The sequence below is a fragment of the Ipomoea triloba genome, chromosome 4 (genome assembly GCF_003576645.1).
Source record: "Ipomoea triloba cultivar NCNSP0323 chromosome 4, ASM357664v1".
NCBI classification, from domain to species: Eukaryota; Viridiplantae; Streptophyta; class Magnoliopsida; order Solanales; family Convolvulaceae; genus Ipomoea; species Ipomoea triloba.
Window position 1 is genome coordinate 483,667 of NC_044919.1, and position 12,406 is coordinate 496,072.

The window sequence follows — 12,406 nt, forward strand, 5'->3', positions numbered from 1 at the left end:
TGAGCCACACAAATATCTGAGATGTCTTATAACCGCATAAAGGCAACTAAAATATTTTATAGTTGCTTTTGGTGTATGTTATTTTTCAATCAAAAATGAAAATAAAACACAATATTGATCATATCAATTTCTTTTAAAGAGATTTTTTTTTTTTTGAAAATAAGAGAAACTTTCATTAACATAAAGCATCAAAGATAACCGCTTCATACAAGGAAACATAAGGGATGGTAACCCATTTCATATCATCTGGCTTAGAAATAACGCTCCTAGCTAGGATATGAGCCGCTAAATTCGCAAACCATTTAGCATATAAAAAGTAAAAGGAAGTTTAGCATACGATCTAGTTTAGAAATTGCGCTCATAGATAAATTATTTGATGTACTACACAATTAAGTCAAAAGAAAGTTATGATGAGTGTTATAGAGTGCATGACCTTTATCACTTTCATAGCGTACTTTTCAACCTCGACTCTTTCCACTACGAAATTCTTTAGCCAACTCAGCGCTTCTCTGTCAATACGTGTATAGATATATCAAGTCTATATATTACTTATGTCAAACCTAATTTCATATTTACTGAACTAAAAAGGAAAACATAAAAATGTTTTTACATACGATATTGGATATTTTTATTATTATATATATATATCACACATACAAAAGTAGGTATTGCATTAATAGTTGATTTATGAATGGTCCAAAATGATTGGGTTAAGACTTAAAACCAACCTTACCTCGCCATTAAAAGTTGAGTTGGTCAAGTCTAGCTGTCGGAGCCGCGTTGACCCCACACGTCGCCAGTGCACACTGCACCACCGTCAGCGTATCGTCCATCATCAACCATATTCTTCCCAGGAACGGAAAGCATTCTCCATTTCTCCATAGCTTGATTAGCTTCAATTCAAGCTTCTCTCATCATCTCATGGCGAAACTCAAGCTACCTTTCGCTCTCTGCTTTTCTTCGTTTCTCCTCTTCTTCAATCTCGTCCTCTCCTCCTCCGCTTTCTCTCCCATCGACCACTACCTCATCAATTGCGGCTCACACGGCAGCACGGTTGACCTAGACCACCGCCGCTTCGTCGGCGACTCAAATTCGCCGCTGCTCTCTTCATCCGGAGGGGAATCACTCGCCGTCTCGAATCCTCTTCCCGGATCATCCCCGATTTACCACACGGGTCGGGTTTTCACCCGCCCATCAAAGTACGTGTTCAGCGTCAGAGATCCGGGTGCTCATCTAGTTCGCCTCCATTTTCAGGTACTGAACACCGGCCTTGATTATTCGAATGCTCAGTTTTATGTTTTGGCGGACGGGTATTTACTGTTGGACAGTTCTAGTATTGAAAAGACTTGGAATTCCGGGGTAATTAAAGAGTATATAATTAGGGTTGATTCGGATAAGCTTGTGATCACCTTCGTCCCGGTGAAGAAGTCGAAATTTGCATTCGTTAATGCCATTGAAGTAATCTCAGCTCCCAAAGATTTGGTTGCTGATTTAGCTCAGTATGTGAGTTCTGAGAAAAATGAACAAATTAGTGGATTATTGAAGAATGGATTTGAAACTGTGCATAGAGTTAGTGTGGGAGGTCCAAAAGTGACCCCTTTTAATGACTCTCTGTGGAGGACTTGGCTTCCTGATGATGAGTTCTTGAAGTCTCATGATGATAGTTTGTCAAAGGTCTACTATTCTGGGCATATACAGTATCAGAATGGTGGGGCGAGCCGAGAGGTTGGTCCTGATAATATGTACAACACAGCACGGATTATTAAGAGCTCGAGTGATTCCATCCCAAACCTAAACATGTCATGGGCGTTTCCTGTGGATGAGGGCTATAAGTACTTGGTTAGAATGCACTTCTGTGATATAGCTAGTGTTGCACGTGGTATGCTGTATTTCAATGTGTATGTGAATGGATATATGGCTTACGAGAACTTGGATCTTACAATGATCACCGGAATTCTTGCCTCACCATTCTATGCTGACTTTGTTGTTGATGAGGGGCTTTCGGGTGTTCTGACTGTTAGTGTGGGGCCGTCGAATATGAGCGAGACACGAGCTGTGGATGCCATTCTTAATGGGGTTGAGATCATGAAGATAAACAATTCGGTGGGCAGCTTTGATGGAGAATTCTGTGCACATTCTGTCTTGAAGACATGGAGGACAGGGAATGGCGGTGTTGTCCTTTTCCTGTTAGCTGCAGTTTTCTTGCTGCTGACAGCAACCATGTTGATAAAGAGGAGGAGTTCTGTGATCGGAGACTCGATTGTGTGGTCAAGATTGCCTATGGAGATCCCCGATGCTATATCAAAGCGCTACAATCAACTGTCATCCAGTAAAGTGTGATGCTTTCAAGACAACAGCGTGACAAGAATTTGCAGCGTCATCTATAGTGCAGAGTTCAGCTTTCATGAACCGTAAGTAACTGTAGTTATATAATGAAAGAATTTGCTAGTTTCCTAATATGGTTGCTTGTTACACTTGTAATATTTTGGCATTTGTATATCACTTTCTATATATGTAGTGTGTACAATTTCATGATTTGTTTGCCCTCAGGACAATAACATTGTAAGTTACTAACGTGATTGGCTTTTTAGTATGTGATACCGTGATCTTAATACGGTTAACAGTTTGAAATTTGAGGCCTCTTTTAGATCACAATTTGACAAGCGTCAAAAAGCAACCAAGAAATCTGTACAGAACATGATCTATATAACGATAATGTTAGTGATGCAAGCAATTGAGGTCAGGTAAACGTCAAGGAACTAATTTAATCCCGACAAAATACAACTTTTCATACAAACAGTGTCTCTCGTCTCTGTACACTAAGGTAAAGAAATAAGAATCCGAACTTTGGTCCGGTCCAAACAGAAAATGGGAAACACAAAGATAAAAGCTTGTAAACTGTAATTATCCAGGAAAACGCAACACAAATGGATATTCCGACACATCGACTGTGCCCCTATCTACAAATATTTTCATTTTTCTTCTGGATTTGAAGTGGGGCGTAGCTTCAGTTCCAAGAATGCAAGCAGATCGTGGTATTCAGCAAATGCGGGATGTGACTGTGTATTGGGAAACCTTAGTCAAGTGTATATATAAACGTAGTCTCAGACAACTGAAAGAAGTCGTAAAAGGATTACCTGTAAAGTTGTGCTATATGCATTCCATAAACGCAAATCATGTTGAAATAAATCAAACAAAACCTGAGTAAATTGCAGAACGGAACTATATGTCAAGCACTATGTTGAAAACATGTTTTACTTGCTATCTTTAGAATAAGGAGGCTTTAATGCAGTTAGCGGCTGTAAGTATTTAACATTCAGAAATTCAATTAGAAAAAGTTGGCAAAACCTCAGATCGCCTCAGAAGTGTGGCCAGGACAACAATCCATTCTTTGAATTTGACAGAGCACATTTGAGCCAATAGGAATTCTGCATCTAACCTACTTTGCAATGTCTCCATTTGAAGCTGGTAATGCAAAATAAACAAGCGTTTCAATCAAATGAGTTTAATGAAGATGACTTTTTCGCTGTCTTTCGGGCAAAAATAAATCAAGTTCCACTAATCACCCTTCAAAGGAAGGCAGTTTAATGCAGAATGTTCAAATAGCAGCAGCATAAATCAAAGAACATATTTAAATATTTCATGTATTCTAGATTTGAAAACAAACTGAAAGTCTGAAACGCTTATACCTTCTGTCCTATAAGCTCAAGCCCGGAAGCAAAATTGTCCAAGCGAGCAGATCCATATCTTTCTCGCTGTAAATATTCCTGCAAAGAGTTCATATTATGTGCTCCAAAGTTTTAATGTGTCATGTAAAATGTAAATCCAAACCAAAACAAGCTTATAAATCGTTATACCACAAGATCAAACTGCGTGGCCTTCACAAATGCAACAAGCTTTGAAAGTTCTTTTCCACACATCAGATAGCTTGCATGGCTTTCTAAAATATTCTTAACAGAAGAAATATGCGGACTCTGCTCCTTGAATGAGCTGTTAGACATCATAATATCAGATGAGAAAAAAATTACTAGGAAGTCCATATCCAAGTCTGTCAGCTCTAAGACCATGAAAGGATAAACTAGTAAAGCATTTACCCTTTTGAATCCAGAGCCTGTCTACCAAAACTAGACGAAAAAAGAAAATATCCAAAGAACCGAGGAGATAGCTTCTCAGAATCTGTTGTTGTAGGTTCATATTCCCGTCCAGATCTGAGGAGAAACCTCACCTGACAAGGAACAGGATAGAATATAAAATTATGTTATACAAAAAGAAATGATCTCTCTATAAAAGAACATAAAGCTCTGTATGGGCCATACTAGTTCCCCAGCCAGTTCATATAAAGATTCATCAAGTGCTGCCTGCACAATGTAGAAAACCTTGTTAGACGAGGGAATATTTGAAATACTGAAACAATAGCTATTTCCTTCCCAGCCAAACACAAATATCAAAAATCAATTATCATTTGTAGTTGAAGTAATTCTTAAATTTTACTAGTGGCACGAATAATAGATGGCAGAAAAGAAGCAGCTGAAATTATTATATAACCAAGTTTGCATACTTTGGCACATGCTTACCTGCAATAAACGCATTGCACAATACTGACTCACAGCAGGACCCTCAAGCTTTGCAATTACCTGTAGCATTGAACAATATAAAAACACAAGCATAAAAATTGGAGTAAAATGCAATTCTCATGAAAGATATTGCAAGTATATTTTTCAAGTGAAAGCAGAATCCCTTAACCCCACCCTAAGGGGGGAAAAACAAGCAAGACATGGAAAACAATAATGGATTGCTGAAATATAAAATGGTTTTCTTCACCATTTTAACACTTTCAAGATTAAAATCACTTACCAGTATATAGCAAGCAGCAGTCCGATACCATCTATTTTGGAAGCATTCCTCAAACAACCTGAAGGTACAAACAAGTCAAGAGCTATAATATTATACAAAGGAACAGTTAATTTCTACACAAAATTTGCAAATATGACAAACATATTCTCTAATGTCTGTTCCAATGCAGGAACAAGTCCAGTGCAGGAGCCCTCATATTTGGTGGTTGGGGAGGGGGGATTCAATAAGTCCCACATATAGCAACTGTCCACCCCTCTCCCCTAGAGGGCTTAGACAAAGTGGGTGGGTGATCAGACTGCACAGAGCAGGTGAGATCCTTGACAAGCCCTTAATCCCAGGAAACAAAGTTTTTTTTTTTTTTTTTTTTTTTGAGAACCCAGGAAACAAAGTTAAGAAGTGCATTTACATACTCAGTGGATCTACCAGCAGCAGCAAACAAATCTGCCCAATGTCGAGCATCAGTTTTTCGTGCAACACTAACGGCCACATCAAAATACTCGGGAAAATTTCTGATTAGATCACAGGTCTTTTCCAGAAGTGAGCAGGAGGTAGCATGATTAGGAACTGTAGTGTGATTCTTATTTGTGTTTTGCCTGTTAAAGATAATAACAATTATTAAGAAAGTAATGTGTCAAATAATAGGATTCAATGTAAATGTCCACTGAAGTACAACAAGAAAACCATATATGATAGAAAACTAACATATCATATAATGATATATAAATAAAAGTATCTGCTTTTTCTACATTTCCTTTTTAGTATGTTCCAAAAATAAGCACAATAAATAATTATACTTTCCTACATTACCCTTGTCATAGAAGTAAAAAGTCAAAAAGTTATTCACTTTTATGGACTCGTCACTCATCTTTGAAATCTTTGTCTACAAAAAATAGGCAACCTTTTTGGGATACAGAGATTAACGGAGTATCTTTTAACATATCCTAATGCCTGAATGATACATTCTCCATTCCAATCTAAAAAGATAATCATGCTGATCATAAGTTCCTGCTAAAATTACCTGGAAATTTCAGCTTCAAAAACTGTAAAAAGAAGCCACTCTAAACAATGTGAAAAATGTGGCTTTTCTGCTGATAATTGTGCCAACCGTAATGCTTCTTGCATTTTGTCCCTCTGCCAAATAATATCAAAAGAAAAGCATTATAGTTAGAAGTGAACATCTAGATAATTGTGAAGATTCTATAAGACATGCCTCTCAAAGATTTTGTGTCAATAACTACCATAGTGATTTGAAAAAGCCTTCCATATGGAGGCACCTGAGGATAGAGCTATGACCTTTTTAGCATGGAAAGTCAACAAGGTCTCTAATAGACATTCAGCTGTTCTCTAACTTAATCATTTTGTAGCAGCATATCCAAAAAGGGCACAGAACTTGTAAAAAAGTAACAGAATAATATATTTCAGATACCAAATTGCCACACTATATCAAGCATTTCTTGTCTCGGTAAATAAACAAGTTAAAACTTCTGCTTCTAAAGGTACAAAAGTTTAACTAGGAACCACCTGCAGAAGATGTCGTAGTAAGCAATGCAATATGGTCTGAGCTTGAGGAGATGGCTCGAAACATGGAAACTCAGTACATGCAGAAAAAGACATTCTCTGTGAAACACCCACAACAACCCCAGCATTGCGCAGTAGACCAAGAGGATACACCTCACGATCAAATTCCAGCTCCGGGTCCAACTAAAAGTTCAAAAATATGTGATAAGTGATTCTGCATTAATTATCTACAGGCACATCGATAAGGCTCAGGCCAGAAATTGTGTCTAGTGATTTTCCAAAAATTTTATTTATCAATTATGTTCTAACTGAAGGCCATAATATGTACCATATTTTCATTTAAAAAATTAGTATTTATATCATGAATGGTCTCTAGTAATGCTCCATAGATTTTAATTTGATCCATTATATTATAACTTGAGTCCAGAATATTTACTATATTGACAATCAAAAAACGATCTTAAGCTTTAATTTGGTCAGCAATGTACCTGATTACCCATTTTATTGACATTTTAAAAAAACCTATCAATAAGAAATCAAGGCATGCACATCTTCCAATGTCCAGTGGGTTCATAATTGGACATAATCACATAATGAATTCCATAGCATTTACATGTGTAAACAATCATAAAATCACTAGACAAAATCCTGTAAAGCACAAGCTGATGCAAAAGAATAAATGAACTGGCAGTAAGCATTTAAATACCTGCAAGAAATCCTCTTGTTTAAAACTGTCGACACCTGGAGATGGATACCAAACCTGTAATCATGAGCTTCAACCAGTACATATATGAGACATGTAAAGTAGGAAACAACACTATCCATAGTTGTTAAAGAAATCTACTACCTGCATTCCTCGGTGGCCATAATCCAGCCATGACACTTCCTCAATTAGGTTTGTTTTCTCCTCTGACTGACCGCAGGTAACCCAGAACAACTCCACCGAGTCAGTGAGATCTCTTTCCCTCCCCTCATCCAAATCAAGCAGTGAAAGTTCTCCATTTGTCCTGAGAATCAAGCACCTAAGAGCAAGAACAGTTAAAAGAAATGTATCATGCATCAGTCTTAATGTTATAAGGAGTAAATGCCAATTCCAAGTACTAAATACCTAGAAGGCTCCCTGGTTAAGACATGAGATGCTAATGATACACCATTCTCATTGATAGATTCCCTAGGAAGCTGATCGGGGATAAACCGCATTGCTGCAGGATGGCTCTTTGCAGTCATGATCGAGAGCTCTCGTACTGTAGAAAGCTGTTTGTCATTTTATCACTTAAAAAGGCATGCCAAATAGTAGCTTGCAACATTCTTAAAAAGCACCCATGATTTTGTAGAAAGCATTAAAACTTCAAACCGGTTAAAAATTAAATTTAAAAAAAAAAAAAAAAAACAACAACAACAAACAAACAAACTAGAGCCACCAAGAGAAAGAAGAAGATGATGCAATTTTCACCTCTAAATCCGGTGACTTCGAAGGTGTCAGTTCACCAGACAGCTTCACATGAAAAATATGGACATCGAACGGGCGGTAAGTGACAAGTATATAATCTTGATAAACATCCATGACCATTGGCTTTGCAAGCAAAGGTTTCCGGCAAAGTAGTGAACCTTGATCAAGGTGATATCTCGGGTAGAAAAGTAATTCGTACCTGCAATTCAATTAAAAAGTTAATGGTGAAGAAGGCAGTTAATATGTATACATGGATATAACACACAGAATATGTAAAATAGCAACTCAATGCCATTATACAAACTAAGAAAATAATGCCATAAAGGGCTCTATGCCAACGCCAAGTCTACACAGACCAACTGTGAAGTGAATCAAAGTCTTTTAAGAGGTTTTAATGAGTCACATGATGTGTTGACATTTAAATTTTTATATAAAAGGCCCTGTGATAAAAGGAGATTTCTAAATACTAGCAACACTTATGTGCACATATTCTCCTTACGTATTGGAAGAACTATCATAGTTGCAAACAACAACAATTTTCCCCAGCCATAGCAAGCCTCTGCATTGAATTTTTTGTTCCTGAGTAATATCTCCAAAAACACGCCATTTTTTTAAACGTAGGTCATACAGGATCAACCCATGAAAACCAGCAACAGCCAAGTACATCCCATCTCTGCTAGCAGCTACATGTAGAACAGGCCAATTTTGGGAAAGATAAGAAACCTGGGCAGAGACTAAATATGTCAAAAACAAACATCCCTTGATGACAAAAAAAGGTAAAAGAAAAAAGAACAAATTTTTAATCCAGATTCTTCAGTTTGCAAGCATGTACCGGAAGGTTGAGATGCAAGATTCTGAGTTCATCAGTATCTTCTGATTGCACAACAAGTAACCTATCTTCACCGTATATAACTTGGCGAACATAAGTTGTCCCAGAAACTCCTCTGTTGAGGCAGCATTTCCCAAAAGCGAATGCAATTATTCTCTCCAAAGATCCTTCCTCAATAGCATAAAGCCTGTATCCATGTTCATCCCAGTGCATCAGGGAGGTTCCACCCATCATGGGTTCATTTTTATATTCTTGATTTGGCTTAATTACTGGAGAAGATACAGAACTTAATCCAATTTGGCAGATGGTAGACATTAATCGGCAGCCAGAAACAGACCAAACTGTGAGTCCTCTTAACTTCCAGCCAACTGCAAAAGCAGAATTGTCAGGTGTCCATGCAATACAATTTACAGCACCAGTATCTTCCACAGAATATCTGCAAAAGAACACAGTAGAGTATCAAAATTATATCAGTTGATCGCACTTCAGTAAAAACCAGTTTCCATCAAATCTATTTAACTAAGGGGTTATGGGACTAGCACATGCAACTAAATCATTAGGCAACCTTACAAATAGATCTGTGACTCTGACAGCACCATTCTAAGTCATATTGCAAACTGACAAGTTTGTATTGTAAATTCTGCAAGCGGGATGGGTTTCCACCATGAGCTTTTAATCACAAATACAGCATTTTGCAAGAAGGAAAGAGTAGGAGTAAAATATGTGGCTATGATAGCCTCTTCAAATCCTTCCCCCTCCCACCATACCCACACAAAACAAATAAAAACACACACAGCAACTTATTGATCATCCATATTTCACAACTCCTTTCCATTGTAAACCATCAAGTATAAATTTTTTCCAGACAGAAAGCTAATAAGAAATAATGAATGGAGAAAATGATGACGCAGATAAAGGTTAAGCTCTCTTCTCAAGTTGCAGGTCCATATCTTTAATAGAGTTCAAATGCATCACCAAAGCTTACCCCCAGTCATATAAAGAAACTGAACGTAATAGTGAAACCGATTCTGCTAGATCATACAACTCAACAACACCTCTTGTGGTACCAACAGCAAGAATTTGTTGGTCTGAAGCAACAGAGACACATACAGCATCACCAGAGCCCAACCTCTTTTCAGCTTTGACAGACTCAGCTTGCCTGAAGCCCTTCTTGCTCACAGAACACAGGACAAGTTGTCCATCCGAAAATAGCACAAACAGTAACCTTAAAGGTATGGAAAAGTCCAGGTAGATCACACCAGATGATTTTGATGAATAATGATTAAGTTCAGAATCAACTTGAACTCCAACAGAAGCTAGACCATTTTCCAGAGAATTTGAAATTTTAATAGCCTCACTACCATCATGAAGCTGAGCATCAAGATGAAAGGCTCCACAAAACTGTATTAAACCATATCAACAAAAAGAGGGAAAAAATAAATCATCATGAGTAAAATGTTTATGAATTCTCAGAAGAGCTCAATTCAAAAGAAAGATTTTTTGCTAACTTTCTTTTATGTCTATAGATAGGCACTTTAAGCATTGAAATGATAAACATTAAACAGGCCCCACATATTTAAACATATCCATATTATTACCTCACCCTTCCAAGATATGTTGTACAGTGATCCGTCAGAGAGTCCAACTAACATGTTTCTGCTATCACAGATAATATTGCTCCTGCCAGAAACATCAGAGTTTTAAGAAAATACCTTAATCACAAAGAGATGAACAAAAATCAAGAAATATAATTCTAATGCGACTCAATACCATTATGCATCACATTGTTCCACCCCCTTATGCCCACCAAGACCAACACTACTATCAACATAAGAAAAGCTAAAAGGTAGACAGAAATAAAATCACTCTGATGTTCTTGATATGTTTAAAATGTATGCAATTATACCAAAATTATATTGTTAAAATAATCAATATGGATGACCACTGAAAGTTGACTCCGACTACACTAAAAGTATGGAACATTAGCGAAAACTATGTTATAGTTAAATATGCCAATCTGCTGGGATACAGGACTACACATCAAACCTTTATCACCTTCTTAAGCCTATGAATCACTATGCCAAGAAGTCTTGGAATTTCATATTGGCCTACCAATCATAAAATAATGAGAGTGGAAGTGAATTTACTTGAAAGACAACTATTTATTACTTAAAATTTTCTCTGTCCTAAAGGTTTACACAGAACGGTTCCCAGAAGTCACTAACAATCCTACGTACATTAATCAAATTTCATGTTTGATAAGCAATTCTTGTCACCTTTTTCAGCATGTAAAATCAAATCCTAAACAAAGTAGCAATAGACTCACTTACACTGTCAAATTCTTGTCAGCAAATGGAGCCTGCTCATTCAAGAGTAAAGTAACGTTCGCTAGAACCAACACAGACGGTTGTTTCCCTCCAAGTTGTATTTTCTTTTCTGTAAAATTAACCTTAAGAATTTGGAGATACAAAGAAGATGTCTGTGAAAGAACATGATAAAATATGATCAGAATGAGACTCTTTCCAGTTCAGCATAAAAATATTCAGATTGCCAAAAATAGGATAAAGATTATACAAGCAGAAAACGATGCCAACAGCGATTTGTAGCTAGAGCTTAATCTACAATCAATTATTTTATTTACTGAAAACAAGAAAGATCACCCTTTTACTTGTCAGTAGACAAGAGTATAAATCAAGGAAAATTTTAATACAAATCTCACTACTAAACAAAATACAGAGTTGTTTAGTGTCCATCATTAAAAGTTAACTAATAATACAAATTGCTGATTTCTCCAGCAAAATAACTATCACATTCTCCAGAAAATGATGCTCCTTACAAAATGCACCATCAGCTACATTTTACTACAACCGCATTAAATGATTAAATGATCAGCTCTAAACTTAAACTTACAAGAACGGCAATTAATTTCGTCTCAGAACTCCATACGGCCTGCAAATTATCGCCTTCCTTCAGAATGGAACCCGAATCTCTCTCATACTTCCCGATTCTCACTCTATGCTGCACCAAAATACAATTAAACAATATGAATTCAGTAAAGCTCCCGTCATTTCAACAAAAATGCTATCCTACCAAAAACAATCATCAATTCGTCGGAATTACCTGAGAAGACGACCAGAGCTCGAGGTGTGTAGGCGACACAACGAGCAAAAACCGATTGGTGACTTTCAGATACACAATCCGCAGAGAAGAAGGACAAATTCCTGGCTCCAGCGGGATGACCTGTGGCCATCCAAATGGCATATACATCTTCTATGGATGTGCGTTAAAATAATATCTTATGTATAAACAATAAATGTATGAACTTCTGCCGCCAAAATTTCCGGTTGATTAAGCAAAGAAGAAGAGAATGCAAATCAATGAGTTAGATAAAGCAGATGCAATGTTTTGCAGGAGATCCAAATCGGAAGCATTCTGCAGAGAGAAAAATAACAGAGGCAGTATGATTTCCAGATTGTTTGGATGGACAATTTACTACCCTTGGCATTTAGCAAAGCAATAAACCAATAATCCAATTATCATTCCCGTCTGTATCTCTGATTTATTTAGGAATTATTTTTATTGTCTCACTATACAAAATTGTGCATTATGTAAAATATGTTTTGTCACTAAAAAAAAAAAATAAATCATTTTAAATTGTTTATAGTTGATCAGTTTAAATTAAGAATGCCAATAAGTCTCTCTTGCATACCGTCAAATTTGTAATCTCGTGATTATTAAGTCAACAATATCTAGGG

General features: G+C 36.8%; 2 protein-coding genes across 2 annotated transcripts; one reads left to right on the plus strand and one right to left on the minus strand.

Moving 5' to 3' along the window:
- The first annotated feature begins 762 nt into the window (after positions 1–762).
- LOC116015089 (probable receptor-like protein kinase At5g24010) lies at positions 763–2,631 on the plus strand. The gene has a single exon (XM_031255091.1). The coding sequence runs from the start codon at positions 922–924 to the stop codon at positions 2,338–2,340; it is 1,419 nt and encodes a 472-aa protein (XP_031110951.1). The 5' UTR covers positions 763–921; the 3' UTR covers positions 2,341–2,631.
- A 103-nt stretch (positions 2,632–2,734) lies between these two features.
- On the minus strand, positions 2,735–12,148 carry LOC116015088 (RAB6A-GEF complex partner protein 1-like). The gene is made up of 23 exons (XM_031255089.1): positions 11,772–12,148; positions 11,562–11,669; positions 10,982–11,130; positions 10,250–10,331; positions 9,637–10,052; positions 8,655–9,087; positions 8,322–8,545; positions 7,826–8,021; positions 7,481–7,626; positions 7,220–7,394; positions 7,079–7,132; positions 6,376–6,555; positions 5,873–5,985; positions 5,265–5,447; positions 4,855–4,912; positions 4,575–4,634; positions 4,317–4,358; positions 4,095–4,225; positions 3,858–3,990; positions 3,690–3,767; positions 3,349–3,465; positions 3,138–3,200; positions 2,735–3,059 (listed from the first exon to the last, which is right to left on the minus strand). The coding sequence occupies exons 1-23, from the start codon at positions 11,916–11,918 to the stop codon at positions 2,973–2,975; spliced, it is 3,375 nt and encodes a 1,124-aa protein (XP_031110949.1). The 5' UTR covers positions 11,919–12,148; the 3' UTR covers positions 2,735–2,972.
- Between the last annotated feature and the right edge of the window lie 258 nt (positions 12,149–12,406).

Coding starts and splice junctions, on each gene's coding strand:
- LOC116015088 (XM_031255089.1), bottom strand. CDS start 11,918: ATGTATATGCCATTTGGATGGCCACAGGTCATCCCGCTGGAGCCAGGA. Junction 10,332..10,981: donor GCTGACAAGAATTTGACAGT/GTAAGTGAGTCT, acceptor TGTTTCTGGCAG/GAGCAATATTATCTGTGATA. Junction 5,986..6,375: donor TACTACGACATCTTCTGCAG/GTGGTTCCTAGT, acceptor ATTATTTGGCAG/AGGGACAAAATGCAAGAAGC.
- LOC116015089 (XM_031255091.1), top strand. CDS start 922: ATGGCGAAACTCAAGCTACCTTTCGCTCTCTGCTTTTCTTCGTTTCTC.